Here is a 25,537-nt window from a genome sequence, read left to right on the forward strand (position 1 = left end):
GTCATCGCCTTTTAGACTTATCCAAGGTTCTCCAATAGCTAAGTGAAAAGGAATGACTTACCTACGAATCCTTCTTCACCAACTAGTTTCAGGGCGATTTTATCAGCCAACACCGAAGAGTTGCCGTGGGCGATGTTTGCGAAGGGGCCGGCGTGCACAAACACGGGTGTGCCCTGGGAAGCAGAAGAACAAACTGAAACCCCAAAAGCCAGATGGAAGACCGATCCCGGGCAAACGAGGTGGGACAAGGCTGTTGGGTGTTTAAAGACCCACAGAAGCCATTCCGCTTTTCTCAATACTGCAAATTTAATGCACGAATTTTCTCAAAGAAAGTTAAGATACCTGACTCGTCCCAAGGACTCCTCCAAATACCAGTGTGTTCTAGAACAGTGCTATTCTACGTTTAACGCTGAACCAGGGAGAAAAGCTCTAAGAACCAGTTGTTTCCCGTGATAATTTTGATAAGCCGCTGTGTTAGCTGCCTCAGGGACCATGAAATAAACTCTTGACCTTATTTTGTATCACTCCGCATTATATTTTTTAAAAGAATGGAATTAGACCCCGATAGTCTAAGAGGCTTATTTATTTATTTATTTTATTTTTTTCATTAAGAACTTAATCGGTTCAAGAAAAATCTAAAGCAAGCAAAAGAATCAATTCAATTCATGGTAGGTCAACTACATAAGGATATTATATTTGCGATAATAAGTAAATGTAAAGTTTTTATATTCACAGTAATAAGCTTGTCATTCTGATTTTTAAAGATTCGGTTTAAGACTTTCTCATTGTTTAATTGTCTTACATTGTTAAAAATATGATAACTATTACATTTTAATTCTTTGACAAAAATCTGTCTATATATTCATTTTTAATGCCATTTCTATACTTCTTCTTTTCCTTTATCAATGAGAACAGACTGTAGCCCTATGTAAAAGAACTTATCCACATGCAGTAAAGCATTCAGGTTTTATTCAGAGGCCGGCCAGGGCCACTGGGGTTCGTGCCTGTGAAGCCTTGGCTCCACCTGTGAAAACACGGCTGTCCTTTCCCTGACATGGAGGGAGAGAGAGTGACGTGGGGGGTGGGCTGGAAGCCATGCAAATCCTAGGAACCATGATGAGCTGGCCATTGGCTGAATATGTTTCAAAGATGAGAAAGCCTGACAAAAGCGGGAAGAAAGGAAGTGAGAGAAAAATCATCTCAGAATGAAAAAGAGAGTGTATCAAAGCCACTCTGTGAGTTCTCTGTTTACTTTTTCTCCCAGAGTCATCAAGAGGGACAATAACGCCGTCCTGAGAAGGTCATACAAATGTACGTGGAAATGAAACTGGGGCTGAAACCCAAACACACACATTTATGGGTATGCATAAATGTATGTTTAGTGTCTAGAGCTCTACGCGTCTGCCTGTCTCTGATTTATCACGTCTAGTCTGATACGCCTTTCAGGTGCTCTGAAGAAAATACTATCCAGAAGACAAAGCCTCCATCACTTCCTACCCTCGCCAGTGCTAGAATGTGGCGGCCTGTGGTAAGCCAGCAGAGTTGGGAAAAACTTAGCGAGGATAAGGTCATGGGCTCCATCCCGGGTGGGCAGCTGCCTTCGCTCCTCTACAAACTGCGACCCTTGCGGTAGCCATCTGTCTGAGAAGCTCCGGGCACTGGTCTCCAGGGGGGACAGGTGACAGAGTCTGGCTGGATCAGCATAAACACATTGCTATTCTTGACATAACCACTCTAAGGACTAGGTCAGCAGCATTTTAGTTTTAATGTAAAATGAAATCAAAGGCCACACAGCATGTTAATCACTAAAGCAGTGTTTGAGCCCTGGTTTTGCAGTCTGAATGGAAAAATTAGTAGAAATCGTTAGACATTTAAACAGACATACATATGCTCAGACACTCAACTAGTGTTTGTAGCTACATGACGCAGTACACAGTTAAATACTTTGATTAAAAAATTCTATGACTAATCCAAAGATATAAAACTATCTAGCACGAGTCTGGTATTTTATTTTATATGCAGAACTCTTAGGAAAATAATGCAGGAACTATTTTAGTTTCTCATGATTTCAAAGCTATGGATATTCTCCAGAAGGGACTTTTCAAACTTTTCATAAGATTAACACCTCAATTACCCATTTGCTTACTTGCTCTACAAGACCTTTGTCCAAAAGAACTTTCTGCAATGCAGAAAATATTCTACATCTGCACCATCCAATACAATAGCCACTATCCACATGAGGCTACTCAGTCCTTAAAAGGTAGCTAGTAAAATTTTTTTAAAAAAGAAATAACTATATAAATAGAAATAGAGCTGGTATGACTACGGAACTGAATTGGAAATTTTATTTAATTTAAGCTGATTTATATCAAAATAACCATGTGACCAGCAGCTACCATATTGGACAGTGCCCTGTAGCAAAGGGGTGTTGCGTAACCATCCCACGGCATAATGTTAAGGCCTCTCCTCCGAAGTCTTTCACAGGGAAGTCTGCAACCTGGTTACACATGAGAGTCACCCAGGGTCCCTAGGCCTTATGTCCCGGACATTCTGGTCCATTTGGTCTGGGGGGGAACCCGGTATCGGTGTTTTTAAATTTTTCTTGGTGATTCGAATGTACATCCAGGATTGAAAACTGCCGGTCTCCTGGCAACTTGGAGTGATGTCACCCTAGATAAGCTCCGATGAGCTGAACAATCGAGCATATTTGGACCTGAGCACAAAGACACAATCTGTATGCTAATCAGAGATTTTTAGATTATTTGCTGATTTAGATTTCCAGTGTGCCACTGAATAGCCAGATTAACCTCAAATGAACATTTAGGACCCAGCTGGCAGAGTTCATATATGCAGATATCTTAACTAAATGCTATGTTTATTTTTTAAACAATGCCCATCGTCTGTTAAAGTAATGACAAAATGGCCTAGATGGATACAAATGTGAGCAGCCCAGCCAATTAATTCATTAACTAAATGGAAATTCGACTTTTAGAATGGGATATATCTTAAAGGTGTAAGTAATTTTTAACTTAAGAAAGGTAATTATTTAGAACAATAAGCTCTTAACTGTAAAATTAATAATGTGTTCATTTTTGTGTTATGAAGACACAATACCACATCTTTATATATTTCTCTCTCACTCAGTTATTTATTCAACAAATATGTACTGTTAGGAGTAATGTAGTAAAAATAATGAGTATTCATTTAATCATTCAACAAGTGTTTACTGAGCATCTATCGCGTGCTCACTTGCAGGAGCCAGGGACACGGCGGGGAACAGGATGGAACAGGTCCTGCCTCATGCAGGAAACACGCAGAGCAATAGGACTCTAGGATAATACTCTGTGCCATGCAGAGAGTGACACGAGGTGACTGGGGCTGCGGTGGCCAAGTGGCCTCGGAGGCTTGTCTGGGGAGCTGACGTTGAAATGACATGAGACCTGAGGGAAGGGATGGAACCTGTGAAATGAGGAAGAGTGTCCAGGGCAGTGCTGTCTGCAGGGAGCAGGCCTGGGCAGGGAGGGAGTCAGGGGTGAGGAATGAGGTGGGGATGGGGCAGTGGCCAAATCCTGTGGGATTTCCAGCCCAGAGTGAGGACAAGGGTGGACCACCAAGAACTCTAAGAGGAAGACAGCAGGGCTTTGAGACCACTGCCTGCTCCGTGGAGAAGGGTTTTGGAAGAAAGAGTGGAGGGCGCGAGACCAGTCGGGAGGCTGCTTGGTGGCAGGTGGGCATGCTGGTGCTGAGGCGGGGGGTGGAGGGGCAGGGCGGGGAAAGGAGAGGGGGTCTTTAGGCCAATCTCTAGGTTGTTGGCTTAAACCACTTGGTCACTAGATTTGGGGGGATGAGCAAGTTGGGAGGAAGTAGGAGGTTGCTGGGAATCAAAGATCCTATTTTACACATACGTTTAAAGTGCCTTTTACCCACCCAAGCGGCTTTTGGTAATTATACCTACAAGTCTGAAACCCTAAGGTCAGGAGATTCAGAACCAGAGTTTGGGGGTCATCACATGGCAGGGACTGGGGGAGAGCACAGCTGGGGAAGTGAGGGCTCAGGGCCTCCAACATTGAGGGGCTGAGCTGAGAGGCCAGTAAAGGAGACGGAGCAGAGGCCACCGAGAAGGTCCAGGAGAATGAGGTGTCGCAGAAACCAGAAGCAGCAAGTGCTCCAGAAGGAAGAAACGTCAGCTGCGTCAGACCCCGCTGAGAGGTCACACAGGTAAGGACAGAGAAAGGAAGACTTGAGTGCAGGGAGGGATAGGTGACCTCGACAGGAACAGACAGCAGAAGTGGGACCTGAGGTCAGGCTGACGTCACTGAGAGGGTGAGAGGTGAGGCAGTGGAGACCCCAGTTACAGACGGTACGTCCGACTGTGAGAGGAGCAGAGGGACAGAGCAGCGGCCGGATGGGGACACGGGGTCACCGGAGGGTTTGGAACTGTTTTAAGAAAGCTTAAATGTGAGCGTGTTCGCACGCTGATGGGATTTTCTCAACATTTACAGTGTTTTTTTTTTTTCAAAAAACTGAAAACCTAATGATTATGAGAGGCTAAATTAAAAAACAGGGCAAAAAATATGTAAATATGGTTATACGACTTACTGACATATTAGATACGTTGAGTTTCTAAGTTTCTATTCTGGTTAATTAGTACGTCATTAGCCAAGATATGAATTATATTAAAGTATCTATAAATACACTTTCAACTTTTTTGGATGACCAAGTAGTACTTCTGATGCTCCTCGTGGGCTCATATTGGCTGGAAATGCTCACGTTGTGTGGGGTACACGAGCAATCCAATAACGCAAACTGTCAACGACTTCTGTAAAAGGGAAATCACTTACTTCTAGGGTCTGCATCAGATTTGGTTTTATCGCATCTTTCATCAAAACTGTCAAAGCACCTGTCACCCCCTAAAAAAGAGAGAACAAAACAAAACACTTATTTAATCCCTATCAAAATATCAATGGGATTTTTCAAAGAACTAGAACAAATATTCTTAAAATTTATATGAAACAACAAAAAAGACCCAAATAGACAAAGAAATCTTAAGGGAAAAAAAAAACAAAGCTGGAGGTATCAGTAACTTGCTTCCTGATTTCCGACTGTACTACAAAGCTATAGTAATCAAACCTATATGGGACTGGGGCAGAAACAGACACATAGATTAATGGAACAGAGCAGAGAGCCCCGAAACAAAGCCATGCTTATATGGTCAATCTACGGAAGAGGCAAGAATATAAGCAAGAACAAACAATGGAGGAAAGACAGTTTCTTCAACAAATGCTGAAAAGATGAAACTAGACCACTTTCTGACACCATATACAAATATAAACTCAAAATGGATTAAAGACTTAAATGTAAGACCTGAAACCATAAAGCTCCCAGAAGAAAACGTAGGCAGTAAACCCTCTGACACTGCTCTTAGCAACGTTTTTTTTTTGGATATGTCTCCTCGGGTAAGGGCAACAAAAGAACAAATTAACAAATGGGACTCTATCAAACTGAAAATCTGCACAGCAGAAGAAACTATCAACAAGACGAAAAAGTGATCTGCTGAACGGGAGAAGATATTTGCAAAAGATGTATCAGATAAGGAATTAATATCCAAAATATACATATTAAAAATATATAGAGAGATCCACATCAAAAAACAAACAGTCCAGAGGATCCAAATAGACATTTTGCCAACAGGCACATGAAAAGATGCTCAATGTCACTCATCATCGGGGGATGCAAATCAAAACCACAAGATATTACCTAACTCCTGTCAGAATGTCTATTATCAAAGACAACAAATAACAAGTGTCGGTGAGGATGTGGAGAAAAGGGAACCCTGGTGCATTGTTGGTGGGAATATAAATTGGTGTAGCCACTATGGCCATTCCCCCCAAAAACTAAAAATAGAACTACCATATGATATAGCAATTTCACTTCTGGGTATTTATTCAAAGAAAATGAAAACTCTAATTTGAAAAGATATACGTCTCCCTACGTTCATTGCAGCATTACTAGTAATAACAAGATATACAAGGAACCTAAGTTTCCATTGATAGATGAATGGATAGAGAAGATATAGTATATATACACGATGGAATATTACTCAGCCATAAAAAAGAATGAAATCTTGCCATTTGCTACAACGTGGATGGACCTAGAGAGTATTATGCTAAGTGAAATCAGTATGACAGAGAATAACGATTACCATATGATTTCACTTGTATGTGGAGTCTAAAACACAAAACAAATGAACAAAGAAAACAAAACAGAAACAAACTCACAGATACCGAGAAGAAACATGGTTGCCAGACCAGGGACAGGGGTATGGCTGGGTGTAAAAAGGGAAGAGGATTAAAAAGTACAAACTTCCAGTTATAAAATAAGTCACGGGGATGTAATGTACAGCATAAGGAAAAAGAGTCACTAATAAGTATGTATGGAATAAGCATGTACGGTGACAGATGGTTACGAGATTTATTGTGGTGATCACGAGGTACATAAATGTTGAATCACCATGCTGTACACCTGAAACTAATATCCCGCATGTCAACTATAATTAAAAATAAATTAAAAAAATATTTTTGCCCATAAAAAAATAATACACTTATTTAGATTACTGGCAAAAGAGTATCTGGCCGTTTCTCACTGGGCCCCCCAGGCTCCTCTCCCCTCTGCGTGACATGTGACAGAGCACTGCCACCTCTGCCCATCTCTTCCCACCTGAATGGATGCCAGCCATCTGCAAGGCGAAGAGTGATGAGGAAGTAGTAGTCATTGCCTTTTTTCCCCAAAACCTTCTTTAAGGGTGTTTAAGAGGCTTGCCAGAGAGCAGACTTTTCGGTCCGCCTACAAGTGTTTTCTGGCAATTGTGACTGTTAAATTTTCATTACCAGAGATTTTACTACTGCCTGAAGAAATGAGAGGAAGAACTGAAACGCGGCTGTTTATCAAGTGGGAGTGGGGAGAGATAAAAAGGAACTTTCTAAAAGCACCCATTCTGGTTTCCCACCCTCTCTCAACCTGCCATCCCACAGGTAGAGAAGGCACTTGAGAAAAACTGGGGCATTTGAGAGGTTCTCGCTTTCTGGGTCCCATGTCATCTGTCTGCCTAGAGCGGCACGCCACTAATCTTAACAGATCAGGTGGCGGAATCTCTAGAGAATCTTCATCTCTCCAAAGTACATTAGTTTATTATTTTCTTCCTCTACTTCTGTCATTAATGATGTCAAATGTTTCTCTTATGTGATCGATTACTATTTCTACACTTAATCACTTAAGGTTTATAAGAAAATCCAATTTAGCTTCTACTTGACTGTACAAAATAGACATTGCATGAAAGGTAACCTACCTATTATAGATATATTAAGATCTTTTACTGTGAACGCTGCTGGACAGGAAGGGCTCAAAGAAATTAGTTCTCTTTTCATAACCCAGAGCATGTGGAAGAGTAGTTTGCCTGCTTGTCTGCACACTGTCCTCGCTTATACTTTCCAGTCAAATAAACTAGAGGAGGAAGGAAACTGGATGTTTCTGATGGATTGTCTCAGGTAGGTTACCACCTGCCTGGCGTTCCATGCCACATCTTCTCCTTTGTTGCTCCTCACTGTTACACGGACTGTCACTGAACCCATGCAAAAAAAACACTACATCATCGATGGCAACTCTGGGGCTATCACGTCCACTATAAACTATGTCACCCATTCCACATCCCAAGTCCACACCTGGGAGAGGTTGGGCATATTCATCCAGGGTACAGCAGAATCAATCATCTTATAAAAAACCTCAGGAGGCCGTCTGTTCCGATTCTCAATGCGTTATATAAATTTTTTTGACCAAATCAAAAAGAAACTATAAAGAAGTAAAAAGAAAAGACAGATGCCCCTAAAGTCCTCCCTTAATTTTCTGTGGAAGACCAACTACTGATAGCTCCAACTTGGTAAAACACAATCTGTAGAGATTAGGTACTTTTGCCAGGAAGAAACATAACGGATAACTAAAAAGAGAGACTTTGAGTTTGTTCTGGGCCAAGATTTTTATCACACCAAAAAAATAGAAGTTTGGGGAAATAATATTTGAGGATTAAGTTTCAAATTACCCCTGCTACATATTTATTGGCACCTAAGGTTAATAGGATACGGAAAAATATATTTATGAAGAAACTGTAATATGTCAGTTGAGATAAAAATGTAAAGTTTTTGACAATTTTTGAAAAGCAGTACTTTTATAGCAAATGAAATATGGGTTTTCTCTTTAAGCTTTGCACTCAGCGTTCCATAGGGCAGCTGATATAAACATATCTATTTAATTTACTTGACGAGACCTATGAGATGAGTCAGTCAGATTCATTTCTTCTAAAACAGCCAAAAAGTAATCAAGACATGTTGGCAGAGGACTCATATTACGTCCTAAGCTCTTGGAATTAATAAAATATTAATCTGCCTCTCTCCTTCCACAACTGTTTTTCAATTGGCAGTGTGTGTTTTAGATTCCATTATCATATGTGACTCAGTCTGTGGGAAGTAAGCTTACATTTAGAGTAATGGCTGTCCGAGAGGCCTATGTCATTTCTGCGTACTTATAAACATGTACAAGCAAACGAAATAACTGCATCGCTGATGGAGTTTAAGTTAACAGTAAAGATGGTTACTGAAAAATAGGAACAAAAAGCTTAGCGTGCCAAAGTAGAATAAGCATCAAAAAAAGCAGTGGGTGTGTCAGGATTCTGTGAACGCTTTATACAGAGCATCCTTTCACTGGAAGAGAAGCTGGAAGAGAAACACTGATTAAGGGGGAGACCTGCTTTTCTAATGTGAAATCAAATTTAAAGCACAAAATTAAACAGGCCAGGGTGCCCAGGGAGCAGGCTGGAGCCAAAAAACGTGCCAGATTAATTTAATCATCCCTTTCATGAAGGCGGAGCCACTTCTTATTCCTTTGAAAAGTGATTTGCCCTAAATTTAAAGCAGGCATAGATTGCACTTTAAAAAAAAAAAGCCACAGGATACGCAGGAGGATGACCCCACCCCAGGGAGAGCAGAGATCAGGACTGGCAAGAATCTGGAAAAGCTTATGAAATAAATTTCACGTGCTTTGGTTACGGCCAATTACAAGCACGTTATAAATGAGAACATTATGAAGCTGTAAAATAAACAGGCTTGCAACGGGAAAAATGTGTGTGCAGAAATTCTCTGAATTCCCGTTATATGCATCGATAAGAGAGAGAGAGAGATCCTTCATCCTCCCAATTCTAAAAGAACAGGGACAGCGAGCTCTCTGGAGCTTCTGAGACGCACGTACTCACCAAATCTTCCGCGGTTATGGGCTGCCCATTTTTGTCACTGGCCACCACCATTCTTCCCAGCCGCTCCTTCATGTCTGTGAGGCCATCGGTCAGGGCCAGTACTGCCATGATCTCACTGGCCACCGCGATGTCGAACTGCGCCTAAGATGGCAAAAGCAAAGGGACTTGGTCATCTGGATGGCCATTTCAGCAATGAAGTTCTTGCAGGCCGGGGGTTATTCTCAATAGGCCCTTTTGAAAGGCTTCTGCTTTCTGAGTGTCTAGAGTGTATGCGATCCTGGGCTTGGCGCTCTAGGGTGGCCTTCTAGGGTGGCTGCACTCGGCTTCCAGTTGCTCTGCTGAGCAGTACTTGGCCTGGCTAGGCCCCTGTTACAACAACTCATGGCCCTATTTGCTTTTGTCTCGTGTTTCAGATTTGTAATGATCAATGATTAATATGATTACCTGTTTGATGCATATCTCTACCGTTGGACTATAAGTGCCATGAAGGCAGGGACTGTTTGGGGAGGGCTCACCCCCAAATGACCAGCTTGGAGGACTGAGTGTGAAACCCAGCAGGCACTCAGTATATATCCACTGACTGGCCGACTATCTCCGCTCTTACCCATCGGCATGTCTAGGGGGCTGCATTTGTCTATCCAGCAAAGGGATGAGGAATAGACAGTGAAAGGAGGTCTTGAGGCCAATTTCCCAGAGTAAGAGCTCAACACAGCAGTGAGGACACCCTAACGTGTATGAGCCACCAAGTCAAAAGGAGACAAAGAATCAATTTGCAGCCTTCCATGAGGGCTTGGCCACAGCAGATCGCGAAGCGCCCAGCAATGAACGCTGGAGAGCGAATGCTTTCTGCGAAATATTCCTGGGCCTTCCTATTCCCGCTCCTGGCTCTGACTCCAAGCTGCACGCAGTCCAACAGGAACTAAAAGAGACACAAGGAATTGTACTTCCTTCTCCTCATAATTGAGCCACTGGACAGACCACTTCATTATGCTCCAGCTGAATTCTCTTCTTCCCAAGGGGCACGTGAGCCAGACATGTTCAAGCATACACAGAGAGAAAATGGCTATGTCCTAGTGGGATCACTTTATGAAACATTTTATTGTCCATTTCCGTCACTGAGAAGAAAGGAAATGAAGGAAAGAAGGAGCTTTCCGGCTACTGCTGATTGAGATTTCATTAGTCATTGATTTAGTGAAAAAATATTATCTGGAAGTCGAATGCAACTATATTCAATTATTATAGTCTCAATATAACCTATTCCAAATACAAGTGATTTTTCATTGTATGAGATTTAGGATTCTCTATACCACCATTCCAATATAAACAGTGTTCATAAAAATGACTGTAAATATGGAGACTTTCTATACACAACACACAACTACAAATATTCTTAAAATATTACCTATATAAGTAATGAGGATTTATAATACGCATACAAGTTCTTCATTTGTAATCATTACAATTTCACAGTTTTGCATCTTGAGCAATATCAAAAAATGAAACAACTTAGATCACTATCAATATCATTGTTACTCATTTTATTGATTGAATGATGTACCTATTTAGAGGGCTGCTCATTTTTGTGTTGCAAATAAAATGTTTCAAAATCATATAAAGGTGTAAATGAAATTATACTTATTGTTTATGACAAATTTAAACATAGGACATTAAAGAATGTTAGCATGAATGTGAATCGATGTAGCTTTTCTGGAAGGTAATGTGGAAATACTCATTGATATTTGAAATCTATATCCTCTTTGACTCTGCAGTTATGGAGCGAGGAGGTTGTCCTAAGGATGTCATCTGACAAGAACACACACACAAATACATGTGGATGTCGCCTCGTGTCCATCACCTTATCAATTACAGCACAACACTGCAAACACCCCAAGGGTCCATTACCAGGGAACAGGATGGATCGATTATGGTACAATCTGCAAGATGAGATAATCTACAGCCATTAAAAAATGATCACATAGATCACCTTTTATCGACATGTCCTCAATTGGGTCTTATGCTTTAAAGAAAAGCAATTAAAGCTTTTAAATATAATCCCCCTTTTCATTAAAAACTACATATGCATAAAGCGATATAGGATATAGCTGTGGGCAAGTTACTTAACATACTTTTCTCATTTGTAAACCAGATTTACAAACCGAATGTGCTCATGTATATAATAAACCTACCAATACAAGGCACATAGTAGGCGTTCAAATCACAGCCAGTATTAATCTTCCCTCTCTCCAGTGCCTACTAACAGTACAAAAAATATGCAGAGAAATGAGGATTCTTTCCCAATCCTCTTTCCAGAGGAACTAATGTCAGAAGTTGGTGTACTCTTACCAGCTTCCATTTTATGTGTTTATAGACATATTTGAACACGTATATTGGCTTTTTCTTAACAAAAACTAGATATCGCTATATGCATTTTCCTCCAAAATTTTTTAATGTGTTTTTCTTTAACCTTCCCATTTCACAATCAGTATGGGAGCTCTATGTCACTCCCCCTATACACCCTATACATCCTTTATTATTTTCAGCCACCATATGAATCTGTGGGACAGAAAGAGGTCCCAAAGCTATGTAACCACCCCACTAATGAACATTTGGACTGTTTCAAATTTTCACCATTATAAATAATGCTGTAATTAATATCTTTATACAAAGATTTTTTTTTTTTGCACATATGCAAATATTCCCCCTTCTCCTATTTTTTTCACATCTGTAGTCCTGAAGTTCAAATCGTTGGGTCATTTCAAATTTTAATACTCACAAACTATCATCTAAGAAGCTTTATCAATCTATACTCCCACTAACACTGTATAAAAGTCTAATCCTTGCCATGCCCTCTGCTCATATGACACAAGGCTGCAATTTCATTAAAAAAAAAAAAATGTCACAACGCACTGCTTTTCTTTGGACGAGATGCTTTTCAATGCCAGATCGAAGGCATAAGACACATGCAAACCTGTGACTGTGATGTGAGGGGCATCCCAGGGCTGGGTGGTCCACACCAGGCCCTGGCCTCAGGACCACATTCAGAACCCCAGGCTGAAACGAATTTGTCAGCAGGATGTGGGGTCAGCACAGGTGTCCCGGGAAAGTGTCTGTCCACCAGTTTCTTGGGAGTCGTGGCCAACAACTCACTCTGAGGGGCGTCCTGGCTCTCTCCTGCTTCTGAGAAGTAGGTCTCTGAATTTAGAGACCCCCTAAAACACTCCCACCACATTGGGGGCTGTGCTTTTCTCTATCAATCCAATTCCATCTTCCTATTGCTCAGAAGCTTCCCCCAGACTGTATGGTGACGATTCCGGTTTTCCAGTGTGGATACCGACCGGAGGTTTGGAATCTGTTTCTGTGCGTGAGTTCTATTTGGACCGAATACTAAAAGTGATTCTTTTTCTCAATAAGAAAACTTAACAATGTAAAGGCTGTAAATCTAAAATTGTCTTAAAATATAAAGTTTATTATAAAATGTAATAATAATTTAGAGGCCTACAGTGCCTGGCTAAAAATATCACGGAATAAATTTATATTCCCTAAGCGCCATCGCCCCACTAGAGACCTGTTAAAATGAAAGTGGACATCGTAGTAATTTATCTTCCACATTTTCTGGATTTGGGTAGTAAGACATTATCCTTAAAAATTCCTCAAGTTATTAAGCCAAATAATTAGGTGTTTTTCCTTTGGTTGTTAAATCTGAGTAATGCATCTGAGATTTTTGAGTTCTGCAGATGTAGTAACAACTGGGTGGGTTTGCAATAAAGGCTGTTGGGATTTACATTCAAGGGACACCCTGGGTGGCTCACCGCAGAAACAAAACTAAGATCGCACAAGAAAAGGATGGTAAGATACTACAGAAAACTTTCCACCTTCTGGTCTCCTCCCAGTCCTGCTGAGGGATTGGAAAGGGACCTTGAAATGATGAGCAACCCACTCTCTGGCTATTGCAGGCAGAGGAAGGAGAAAAGCAGACAACCAGCTTCTGGGCTGCTGCAAACCAATACTAGCAAGAACAGAGGGTCCCCCGTGCAGAAAAGGCCACCTACCTGCCGGGAACATCCCTTCTCTGTGTTTGCCTGCCCAATCGTTATTTTTCGTAGAAACCGGTCATTTGTATCCAGTACTGAAAAAGAAGAGAACAGATTATTCAATCAGCAAGCAAAGATCGGCGGCCTACTGTGTATCCAGCACTGCTCTGAGTGCCAGGAGTGGTGGAGAACAGGGGACAAGGTCTGGCTTCCCTGGAGTTGACATTCTGGTGGGAGGGCACAGAAAGCTATCAGATAAACAAGAAAATATCAGCTAGTGACGAGTGCCTTAAGAAAATAAAGGAGGTGATATGAGAGTGTGTGTCAGGGCATTAGTGGAGGTTGGGGTACCATTTTCAACTAGGCAGTAAGGAAAAGCATTTCTGAAGCAGTGACATGTAACACTGAAACCTGAGTCCTAAGAAGAAGGCAATTAAGTTTCTCAAAACGTTAAACATTGAACCACCATATGACCCAGCAATTACACTTCTAGATACATATCCAGTAGAAAAGAAAGCAGGGACTTGAATAGACATTTGTACATCCATATTCACAGCAGTATCATTCGCAATAGCCAAAAGGTAGAAACCACCAAGTACCCAGCAGATGAATGAATAAACAAAATGTGATATACACACACAATGGAATATCATACAGCCATGAAAAGGAACAAGCTTTTCATATATGCTACAACATGGATGGACACTGAAAACTTTAGGCATGATGAAGCTACAGCAGGGGTTTCCAACCCCCAGGCTGTGGACGGGTACTGGTCAGTGGCCTGTTAGAAACGAAGCCGTACAGCAGGAGGTGAGCGGCAGGCCAGTGAACAAAGCTTCATTTGTATTTGCAGCTGCTCCCCAGCGCTTGGCATCACCGCCTCAGCTCCACCTCAGATCATCCAGCACTAGATTCTCAGGTGCACACCAGTCCCTGGTGCCAAAAAGCTTGGGGACCGCTGAGCTAGAGGAGGGACAAATACTGCATGATTCCACTTAAAATGAGGTATCTAGAATAGGCAAATTCACAGAGACAGAAAGTAAGACAAAAGTTATAAGGGCTGAGGGTAAAAGGGGAGTTATCGTTTAATGAGTACAGAGTTTTTGTTAGGGATGATGAAAAAGTTTGGGGTTTAAGATAGTGGTGATGGTATAATCATTGAGAGCTTTGTCAACTGAACGTATTTAATGGCACTGATTGCACACTTACGAATGGTTAAAGTGATATATGTATATTTAACCACAATTAAAAACAAAGTAAGTCTACAGCCACGCCACCCTGAACGTGCCCGATCTCGTCTGATCTCGGAAGCTAAGCAGGGTTGGGCCTGGTTAGTACTTGGATGGGAGACCACCTAGGAAGACCAGGCGCTGTAGGCGTTAAAAAAAAAAGAATAAAAGAAAAAAAAACAATGTAGTATGGAGAGAAGAGAAGAAGTCAATCATGATTCAAGCAGGCACCAATTCTCTTCATTTCTTCTTACTGGCTCGTTTGAATTGCACTGATTTACATTTTTTTTTCTGTGAAAACTAGATTTGGTTTAGTGAAAGCCAGATTTGGTTTAGTGAAAACCAAATTCGCAATGCCAGAAACAAAGCCAGGACAGAGGCTTCACTAACAATTCATTTGGCTTCAAACAACAAGCTGTCCACACTGATAACAAGATTCAATTCACTAAATGTACGATATGGCACTGACGACGGTGACGGGAATTATACATCTGGAGACTAAAAGCACCTGCAGGCTGAAAACGTTCACCTTTTCTTTCCCAAAGTGCTAGCGGCCCACCTGGGCTGTTCCCCGACTCAGCTGCTGCCAGTCTTACTCCATGTACAATACGCTCTCTCTCTCACATCCGCACACATGTACACACTCAGACACACTCACAGGCACTCAAACAACACTCTAAACCTTTCTGATTTTAAGATATAGGCAGAGTATATACAGGGAAAGGAATGCTTCGCTATATGATCACTAGCTGGTAATTATTCCCAAGACCTATGGTTTAGAGTCATATAAAGTAAAATATTTCTTACTCTTTTGCGTAGTATACACAATCTTGGCACAAGGTTGCTGTGATCTAGTTATTGGAAATTCAGCTGTTTTTTATTTAGCAACGAGAACACAAACAAGCCAAAAAATAATCTTGGCAAGATGAACTGTAATCAGTGGCAGTGAAAGCCTGCCAGTGGGCTTACCAGGCCCTGGCAGAGCAGGGCGTCTCATATCCACGAGCTTTTGATGTACGGGCTATGTCGGGGATCCATGAGAGAAGAAATGTGAGGACTAAATCCTGACACACGAGAAGGATCCCAGAAAGTGACCCTGAGTGAGCGATACAAAATTCCTGGCCTCCGCACGAGAGAGCTAAAGGTGGAATGAGAAACGTCTGTTCACTCCAGGAATATTTATTGAGGGGCAACTCCGTGCCGGGTCCCATACTCGCTGTGCGGGGATGCACAGATGAACAGGACATCCGTCTCTGATCTAAGGCGTTTACTGGCAGAGGGGAGATAAGGAGAGTAGAGTGAGAGAGGAGGGGGGAGAAATCTGTTTTTTATTCTTTGATGGTCGTTTTAGTCCCACAGTGCTGACTGTGTCTTGAGGGACGTGCATGGTGTGTCTAATGGCCTGCTAAGCTCTCGCAGCTCAGGCAGGGTCTGGGCTGTATAAGGTATGACCACAGGGAAGTTCTACTACTTTGGTTTCAGCGGAAGATCTGCAGTGATTCTCTGCAGGGCTGTCAGTCGGGCAATGCTGGGAACCAGGAACCTGATGTCAGTTCACTGAGGCCAATTGAGGGTTGTGGGACTTTGGTCTAACAGCCAAAGAAGGGACACACCATTGAGATGGGGCGAAGGGAAGACTGTGAGCTCTGGGCACTTCCGGTGCTCAGAGAGGCAGGGGCTCACGCTCCCCCAGGAACAACAAAATGGCTCCATGTCTACTGTATATTCTGCTTATGCTAAGTGTTTCTGGAATATTCTACTGGCTCCCAGTCCCACCCTGTTGCCAGGCACACAAGGACTTTAAGCTTCTGATGTGAGGCACAGGATGCAAGACCCAGCAGTTAGATTTCTTATACAGGCTGAAAGAACAGGGGTGGCCATTAAATATATGACGGCCACATGGTCTGAGATGAGGTTTTCAACCCACGTGGTCCCTGAGTGTCCCTTCTCCAGTTGTCAGATCATACAAGGACCTAATCTCATCACAAAGATTATACTATTTCTAGGTCTAAGCCCATATTGCCTTAAAAAAACATACTCCTATATTAAATCTTCTCAGTTCATCTGATAGTCTCATTTTTTTATATTAATTCATAAGAATAAGAGCTAAGCTACTTATTAAATGTCATTCCAAACGCCTGTGGACCCAGGTGGCTTGTTTATAAGAATCACGTTTCCCTCACTTTAATGCCCTAAACAATAATATAATAATTCTAGTATTTATCTGGAATAATTTTTTTCAGCTGTCATTTCTATTAACATTGATTTGCAACCACGAAATGCTGTCCCCTCAGCTCTCTCAGAGAGAAACCAGTCTGCACACCAGCCCTACGTATGAGGGACCACGTAGCCTTTTTCTCCCAAGACCCACGGGACCGAGCCACTGCCCTCTTTCTGAACACGCTTATTATGATGTAAATGAAGCTGATAGGACATAAAATCATCACATCCAAATTATAATTAGAGTTATACACAAAATCCGGAGGCACAAAAAAACCCGAAATAGTTTTATTAGTATAGCAAGATGTTTCTTATTCTTTTTAGATATTTCCAAAATCTTTATAATGCTGTTACCTTTATAATAAAAAATATTTTTAAAAAAGTTTCCAAGGAGATTTTACTCTCCTCTAGTCTAGGAGACGAAGATGCACAGAAACACTACATCACACAACTGTCACCGTGGTGGCCTCTACCGATGATGTGGGTGGTGCTTTAGAGTTTGAAAGCACTCCCACGGTGCAGTGGACCTGTGCGAGGGGGAGGCTGGGATCATTACTCCATTTTACAGAGAAAACTGAGGAAGTCATTTGTTGAAAGTTGCACAGTTCATAAATGGTAGAGCCAAGATTCAATCTCTTTGTCTCTCTACTTCACGGTTTGTGGAAAAACACTAAATTCTTAATGAAATGTTTGAATGGATTCCCGGAAGGGACGCTTCACAAAAGGTTGGACCCGGGCTGTGTCTGGGAGGGCAGAGGCAGGGAGGTCGTCAACGGTAGGCAGAAGGATGAAGGTACCCACCTGTCTGGAAGTAGACAGGGCATAAAAGTGCATGAGACCACGCCATAGTGGTCCTTAAGGCCAAGCTATGTGATGGCAATTTTATCCCGCCCAGGATGGGGGGGTGGGGGGATTTAGTTAAACAGCATGGAGGCTTCTGAGCAAGGAAGTGACAGGCCAACATCGCTACAATATGCATCTACTAAATTGGGGGACGGAAATTAAAGCAAGACTATCTATTAAAAAGCAACTGTGATAAATCAGGCATCGGGTGAAAATGGAAATGGGAATGGGGACAGTGGGTGGGCAGTCCGAGAAGAACGATACAGGAAGGACCCGGAACACGTATGGTCCGACCCTTCTGCAGCACCACAGGTCTCTTCAAGTGCCGTCACCATGTTCCAGTAAGTACGTTACCCCTACTAAATTGGGGGGCGGAAATTAAAGCAAGTGCCGTCACCATGTTCCAGTAAGTACGTTACCATTTTCATCTGCAAGAGACCGAGGCCCAGAACGCGTGCGTGGCTTGCTCACGTTCACGAACATTAGCTAGTGGCAGGGTAGAGACGACACGCTTCAGGCCTCTTCCCACAGTCCCACCCCTGTACAGGGCAGTGTGGGATCAGGGAGGCGGCATCACAGCCAAGGTCGGGGTGGGGGAGTCGTTGTGTTTGAAGCGTTAGAGGGTATTCTAATGGCTGGAAGTATGTACTAGACTCAGAGAAAAAATTCGGCACCAAAAATACAAACTTAAGAGCTACTTGGAGCTAGTGGTAAGAAAATGAAAGGAAGAAATTCAGGCGGCAGGTGGACAGGGCAGCAGGACAAAAAAGGGGAGAACAGACTAAGACTTAAAAAAAAAAAATTCAGGACAAGAAGCTAGGGAAGGGGGTGGCTCCATAGTGTAGTAGTTAGCGGGTCTGCTTTACACGCAGAAGGTCCTGGGTTTGCACCCCAGGTGGAGCCACGGATCATACCCCAGGTGCGCCAGGCCCCGGGGTGCACGCCCCGAAAGTGTGGGAGGAGACGCCCCGCCTTCAGAGATCTGGTTCTTAAGGGGAAACGGCAAGAACCATGGGTCAGGGGGGAAAGAGTGTGAGGGGGGAGGGCAAGGAATTAAAGAGATGGAAAAAAGTAATAATAACATAGAATAAAAAGAAGCCAGGGAAGAGACAGAAGAGAAAATAACTAATTTCCCTTGGAAATACGGAAGTGGGTGAGACCCGGTGAGCTGCCATGGACCAGGTGGTTGGACCAGGTGGTTTAAGAAGGGGCATGGACCCTTCTCCTGATGGGGGGCAGGGATGACAGAAGAGAAGCAAATGGAGGGATTACAAAACACGAGCTGGGGACAATGGGAAGAAATAAAACTCTGCATCTGTGAAACTGATTTAAGAGCTTCAGCTGGAACGTATGCCGCCCTCCCCGCCCGGCGATGAGTACCCACCTCTCTGCCACGTGATGGTAGAGGGGTCGATGTTGAGACGGGCGAATTTACTCATTTCCTCTTCTGTCAGTGTGCTTGGATCCGTCTTATTTATTCCCAGTTTCTGATGATTAAGAAGAAAAAAAATGCACTAAGTTTTAGAAGGAATAGAAAGCAAAATGTAACTAAAACGATCCTCCTTCCTTTATTTTCTCCATGACTAGGAAAGCCTTTTTAAAAACTGAATTTGAACTTCGAGTAAATGGTAGGATAGGCCAACTCATATAAACGAATGCCTGAGGCCCAATATCTCTTATCGGTGAAAGACAATGAAATTTGTAACATAGCCTCAAAAGAACAGATCTGAAAGTGCATCGCCGTTGGCAGTGTACAAAACACCCCGCTTGTGCTATGTGACCACTACGTGCTGCGCTCAGAACGGACATAAATTGCCGCCTACATAATTGACGCTCCAGTTCATTAGTTCTTCTTTTCAAATCCAAAAACCATTAATTCAAGTAAAGTTTATGTCTGTTTTCAGAACCAGTTATTTCTAATTCACTGAGGAAAAACCATTGAAACTGTCGATGCATCCATTTCTGTAAAGGAAACATCCTAATTAAGAGGTTCTTAATAAAGAAGTAGAAGAAAGGAATCTGGGCAATGGAAATTATGTTGTAGCTGCTGAGGACAAAATATTGTGCAGTATTATCAACAAACCAAACTTGGTTCAGTTAAGAAGGGGGTGAATTTTTTCAACCAATTAATTATTACCAAGCAGTAGCTGTAAATTATACCATTAAAGTTAGTTTTCGGTCTCTGGAAAAGAGCAAGGGGAAATCAGTGTGATTAGCAGCATGAGTAGCAAATGGAACTAGAAAATAGCAAAGTGGATAAGAATTAAGATTGCAACTGCAACCTTAGCATCTTGTTGCACCAAAAACTGAGAGATGACCTTTCAAAGGCTGTATCTTATTTCCTAGTGATTGAAGAAATTTCACGAAAGAGAAGGACTCTTGGCAGTTCTCATTTGTTCGTTGACTAGGATACTCTAGATCAGCAGAGCAGTCCTCTTAATTTATAGGTGAAGAAACTGAGGCCCGATGTGTCCTGCCTGCTCTTTGGTGTAGGGTCCAGGTCCCAGGCTTTCAGTTCTGAGCTCTCTGCTATATTGTTCTGTCTCTTTAGAGTTCAGTACTCAAAGGAGTATCCAAAAACCAAAATCAAATCAAGTTCAAAATTTCTGGCTTTGGCAATTATTTCAATTTGTCTCCAGGATATTTTCTTTTTGAACAACCGTAACTGGAAACTTACTTTGAGCCGAGCAAGTTGAATTTTTGAAAATTCTCGAACACCATTCACTAAAGGAACCAGTCGATTATATAGAGCCTAAGAACACAAAACAAAAATAAAATCCCACAAAAGTTTAAGGGCCAACCATGAACTTGGACAATTCACAGGATATGACAAAGTTCATTACATTTATAACCAAACTGCTTAGATTACAGACCCCATTAAAATTCTTGGCTAATATAAACAATGTAGCCTTAAGTTCTGTCATTTTAATAAATCTGACTAGATCTGACATAATGCACATTGCAAAGAGTTTGCATAAACACACATTTCATAATCTACAGCCCCATAACTATCAAAATAATATTTATTTGTATTTGGCTTCAAAAACTCACTAGGTAGTTACTTTAATTGGAAGTAGTCAGGATCCTTGTAAAAGTGCCAGAAAGTCCCACTTTTATCAATGTCATATGTCTATGAGGAATTAGCACCTGGTACCCTGTCCCCTTCAGGTGTGTGGTTTACCTCTCAGACTGCACCTGAAGCCCAACTAAGGGGTCTGACCTCTGAAACGGCACCTCTGGAATAGCTGCACATAACATTAGTCTTAGAAAAACTATTCCTCCGAAAAGAGAGAAAAAACAAACCCCCAAAACAAATCACAACAGAACAAAACCCATAAAAGACAAACAAACAAATAAACAACAACAAAATAAAAAAGAAAGAAAGAAAAAAGAAAAAAAGCTTTTCCTCCAATTCCCTTAGTATAGAACAGAGATAAGACCTATGGGCAGAATGAAGAGAACTGGCAAACGAACTACACTCAAAACTAAAGACTGATCTCAAACAATATTTGGCTTATACAGTACAATCAATACAATCAATTCTCCCAACAACTTGGCAGTGGTCACAAACTCATCTGAGAATCTGACCAAAGTATGCATCCTCTCCTCAAGAAATAAGGACATATATAAATTCACAAAATTTTGATTAAATTTCAGAGTTTACAGACTCCACAAGTTTTTCTATGAACTTTTTAAGAATCTCAAAGACCCCAGGATAAGATGCCCCAAATGGCTAACGAGAAACCTTTCTTACTTTATCAGTTTGAGTGTTTTCATGCAAAATCCTTGTGTCGATGGCAGCAGCCAGCAAATTATTGGCAGCGGTGATGGCATGAATGTCCCCCGTCAAGTGAAGGTTGAACTATAAAGGAAATGAAAACATCTTTCTACTGGTTCCAAACAACCATGACTATTCGAGACTTTCTAAATAAATAAAAGATCACATTAATCACATATCCTATTATGAGCCGAGTCCGTAAAACAGCCTAAGTCAGAAAATCGATGTTGGGGTTTTCCCCTGACAACCAAGAACTTTGGAGCAGACTTCCTGTTGCAGATTATTTCTTTCTCAGATTAAGTGTGAAATATTCTGATGGGTTTAGTGATTGGTTTCCTTATTTTGTTTTCCTTATTTTCATTTACCTTTATGCATTGTTTTATGATCTAGAAAATAGTATCATATCAAGTATACTTTAGAATGAGGCAGGGCATAAAATAAACAGTAGCAACAGAATAATATAAAATATGACAAAGTCTGAGAAATAGGAAATCTATTACTCTTGCAACTCTGTTAATTCTTCGGTTTTCCTTCCAGTTATGTGCGCACACATTATTTGTACAATCAGCATACCTTCCTTTTCAAAGAACCCATTTTGTAATAATTTTGTTTATGGATCGTTATAGTTTATAGGGGCTATATAATTGAGAAGATGCACCAAAATTTTTCAGTCTCCTGTGTCTGGATAATGTTCACTTTTGTGAAGAAGGCTACGATTACAAAGAATCTATGCAAATAGCTATTTTTATATATTTCTAGCAGTGTGGTTACTGAGTTAAAGGATCTTGATAATATCATCAACTTGCTTTTTTGAAAGGATTGAGATACCACCCACGAAACATGAGCAGATAAGTTACTTCAGAAACGAAGTAATCTTTGGGCCAAAAAATAAGTTAATAGTTGAAAAAGTGGTGTTTCTTGTTAAAATCTTATTCTACAACAAAATATATGATCACTAGAAAATATGAAAAATTATATATGTGTATATTTTATAATAGTTTTAATTTCAAATAAATAGATCATGACACCATAATAGGTTATACCTTAACTTTTACACTTAATGTGAACTCACATTTTTACATCATTAGTCTTCAAAATACAGTTAATCTGAAATCCTGTTAGACATTTATGTGTTTTCCTGCAATTCGTTATTGCTACAAACTGTGAAGATAAACAGTTTTAAAATTAAATCTTTGCATATACAGCCAATTTTTCCTTAGGATAAACTAAAAATGGATTTATTTGGTCTAACGGGTATGAGTATTTTTAAGGCACTTGATACATATTTCTAACTTCCCTCTAGAAAAGTATTACCAAAATACATGTCCCAGCTCTGTAAGGGTACAGAAAGTCTATTTCGAAAAAGTGTAATGCCAAAACTTGGTATTACTGCTATTTAAAAAAAGTCCAACTCTGTCAATTTGACAAGAAAAACGATAACTGAGAGTGGTTTTAATGTAGATTAATTTAATTACTGAAGATAAACATTCACTCATTAGTTAATATTTCTTTTCTGATGTTTCCGTTGAACCCTTTGCCCATTTTAGAACTGGGACACACGTTTTCCTTTCCAGCTATCTGACCACTGGTGTCCACTGGCCCCAGGCGGGACTATTCTAGGAGCCACTCTCCCCTCCGCCACCAGTTCCGGCCCTCTGCCCATCACGCCCTTACTCCCCCCCAAGTCCTCCATTTCAATACGTGATTCTATAGGGTTGCTCAACTCAGCATCCCGGATGTCACCCGTGAATCCTCCTCTTTGCTCAGCCCTGCATCTAATTCTGCAAATGTCAGCAAACTTGTCTTAGATCAATGTCATCCTTTTTTCCATCCTCACTGCCACCATCCTGGGCCAAGCCACCGCCATCTTTCTCCTGGGCTACTTGCCCATGCTCCTTACTAGACCCCCAGCGTCCACTCTGGGCTGCTGACAATCATTCTCCGCACAGAAATCAGGGTGATTTTTATAAAACCCCAATTTGCACCATGTTATTGATGCAAAGATCCCTTCAATGGCTGACCAAGATACCTCCGATCATATCCAGCCTCTTGGCTATGAACTTGGATTGCTTGAAAGAGGTGGCCCCTGCCCATTTCTCTACCTCATCTGCCTGCACTTCCCGTTGGCCCCTGGCACACAGGAGTGTCTCCTCCTTCTCTAACAGACCGCACCCTCTCCTGCCTCAGGGCCTCCCCACAAGCCATTCCCGCTGCCCGGAATGCTTTCCCGCATTCTTCACGAGCCTGGCTCTTTCTCACCCTTCAAGTCTTAGTATTTTCACTTTCAGTTTTTCAATCCATTTGGAATTTATTCTAACGTTTTCCCATGACTATTTATTATGTTTCTTCTAGTGTGCGCTGTCTGCTCATGCTCTCAGCCAACGAGTACCTACTGGGTGTCGGGCATTGTGCACAGGTGGGGACAGAGAGATGAAGTCGACACGGGAGGTGCCTGATTGTGTTGGGCCAGCTACTTCATGCCTTAAGTTGGAGCCAACTCTGAGCCACGCAGCTGAGGACATATGTCAGCAGGACACTGATCCCCTTTCAATATTTGCTAGCTAAATCCTGAGCCATTCCCCCAGGCATGCTCCTTGTCCTCCATCCCCAGTCTGGCCTTCGGGCCCTGTGTCTTCTGAGCTCGGGAATATTACTCACCTCCCTCTAGATGTGAGGCTCGGGGCTGTTTTTCTCAGCAATGCCTATTGACTATTCTTTCTCACCCTCCCCCAATAACTGAACATTATCCGCACTTTCCTTCGGCTTCCCTGACACTCGGGTCTCCATGGTAAACATCTCTCCTAATTGTTCAACAAAGCCAACAAATATCTCTTAGCGAGCACCAACTGTGTGCCAGGCGCTCTGCTAAGTGCTGGAGCCTCTAACTCACCACAGCTGCCGGACCAGATGGAGACAGACACAGAGTATGAAGGGGTCATTGGGGGAGGAACACAACCCAGACGGGTACAAAGATGGCGAGGGTGGAAAAGGAAGCGAAGGGCATTCCAGGCTCGGAATCAAGAGATAACAGGGCAGAAGTCTGCAAGGAGTGTGACAGGGCGGCGAGGGGGAGGGCTGCACGTGGGGACCTGACACAGCGAGGCAGAGTCGGCAGAAGCGGGGGCCCGCGAGGACCGGTGCTGGATGCACGCGGTGCTGGATGCATGCTGATGGAGTAACCACTCAAACATGCTGGACAGAAAAGCAAGCTGCTCAGACCTGGAGTTCAGGGAGATTTCTCAGGGCCTGAACTAAGAGGTCAATGCAGAGTGTAGAACCGATGAGACCTGGTCGCTGATTAGACATAGGGGACAAGGGAGTGGTTATCGGGGTGCAGAGGGGTTCTTGGAGAAATAAGAACTGCTACCACTGGCCCTTTCTGTTCATTTTTCTTTGGAACTATTTGATTTTGGAGTCTCAATTTACAGAAGGGAAGAGTCCAACTTCCTGAATTGGGCAGGATGACAGGTGCTCGATGGAGATATAGGTCTGTGTCCTCTTTTCCAGAACGCCTTCAGGCCAGGTGGGTTTTGGGATTCAGAACTGTTTGGAATTTAGAAAGGTAGCGTAATGTACATACAATTTATTTATAAAACACCTCAAGTAGGGTCTAGGTCAGCCTCCATTCATCAAAAACAATATTTCTGCAGCAAAATATAAGAACATTTATATCAAGTGGCACAAAGTCCACACATAGTTCATAACGGTAAATGTCAGGTTTTGCCACCAAATGGGTCATATAATTTTCGGTTTTCAGAGCCTTTCAAGACTTGGGGGTTGAGGGTAAAGGACTGTAGGCCTGTGTTTATGGAAGTACAGGAAAAAAAGATGCCAGGAAGGAAAAACAGTGACACACGACACGTGTCCCTTTGAGATCTTACCTCCTCCATGGGAATGACCTGGGCATATCCGCCACCCGCAGCTCCTCCTAAATAACAGAGCAGACACCGCTGGAATGAGTCGCCAAGTACAGCCACAAAAATGGACAGAGCCCTAGGGACATGGCTCCCCAAAACCAACAGGGACGCACGTACCCTCAAGACGAAATCACAGGCAGTGAGAAACATTAACTGTCTATCAAAGCAGCACAGAAGGGGAAAAAAAAAAATCACGCTATGTCCAACTCTGCAATATAAGG

At 42.1% G+C, this 25,537-nt stretch overlaps 1 protein-coding gene and 1 non-coding gene across 2 annotated transcripts in view; one reads left to right on the forward strand and one right to left on the reverse strand.

Annotated features, from left to right (window-relative positions):
- MTHFD1L (methylenetetrahydrofolate dehydrogenase (NADP+ dependent) 1 like) overlaps nucleotides 1-25,537 on the reverse strand; it is a 154,167-nt gene that overhangs the window by 91,196 nt on the left and 37,434 nt on the right. Inside the window, exons 12-19 of the mRNA XM_015592388.2 lie at nucleotides 25,281-25,327; nucleotides 21,376-21,483; nucleotides 20,299-20,373; nucleotides 19,006-19,108; nucleotides 13,348-13,424; nucleotides 9,299-9,439; nucleotides 4,842-4,910; nucleotides 62-173 (exon numbers count right to left, since the gene is read on the reverse strand). Coding sequence (XP_015447874.1) covers nucleotides 62-173; nucleotides 4,842-4,910; nucleotides 9,299-9,439; nucleotides 13,348-13,424; nucleotides 19,006-19,108; nucleotides 20,299-20,373; nucleotides 21,376-21,483; nucleotides 25,281-25,327 — 732 coding nt within the window. The remainder of the gene's footprint in view (nucleotides 1-61; nucleotides 174-4,841; nucleotides 4,911-9,298; nucleotides 9,440-13,347; nucleotides 13,425-19,005; nucleotides 19,109-20,298; nucleotides 20,374-21,375; nucleotides 21,484-25,280; nucleotides 25,328-25,537) is intronic.
- LOC112482873 lies at nucleotides 14,590-14,708 on the forward strand. Its single transcript, XR_003047432.1, has one exon. It is a non-coding gene; the product is annotated as a 5S ribosomal RNA (ribosomal RNA).

This window comes from Pteropus alecto, unplaced genomic scaffold (genome assembly GCF_000325575.1).
Source record: "Pteropus alecto unplaced genomic scaffold, ASM32557v1 scaffold176, whole genome shotgun sequence".
Lineage (NCBI taxonomy): Eukaryota > Metazoa > Chordata > Mammalia > Chiroptera > Pteropodidae > Pteropus > Pteropus alecto.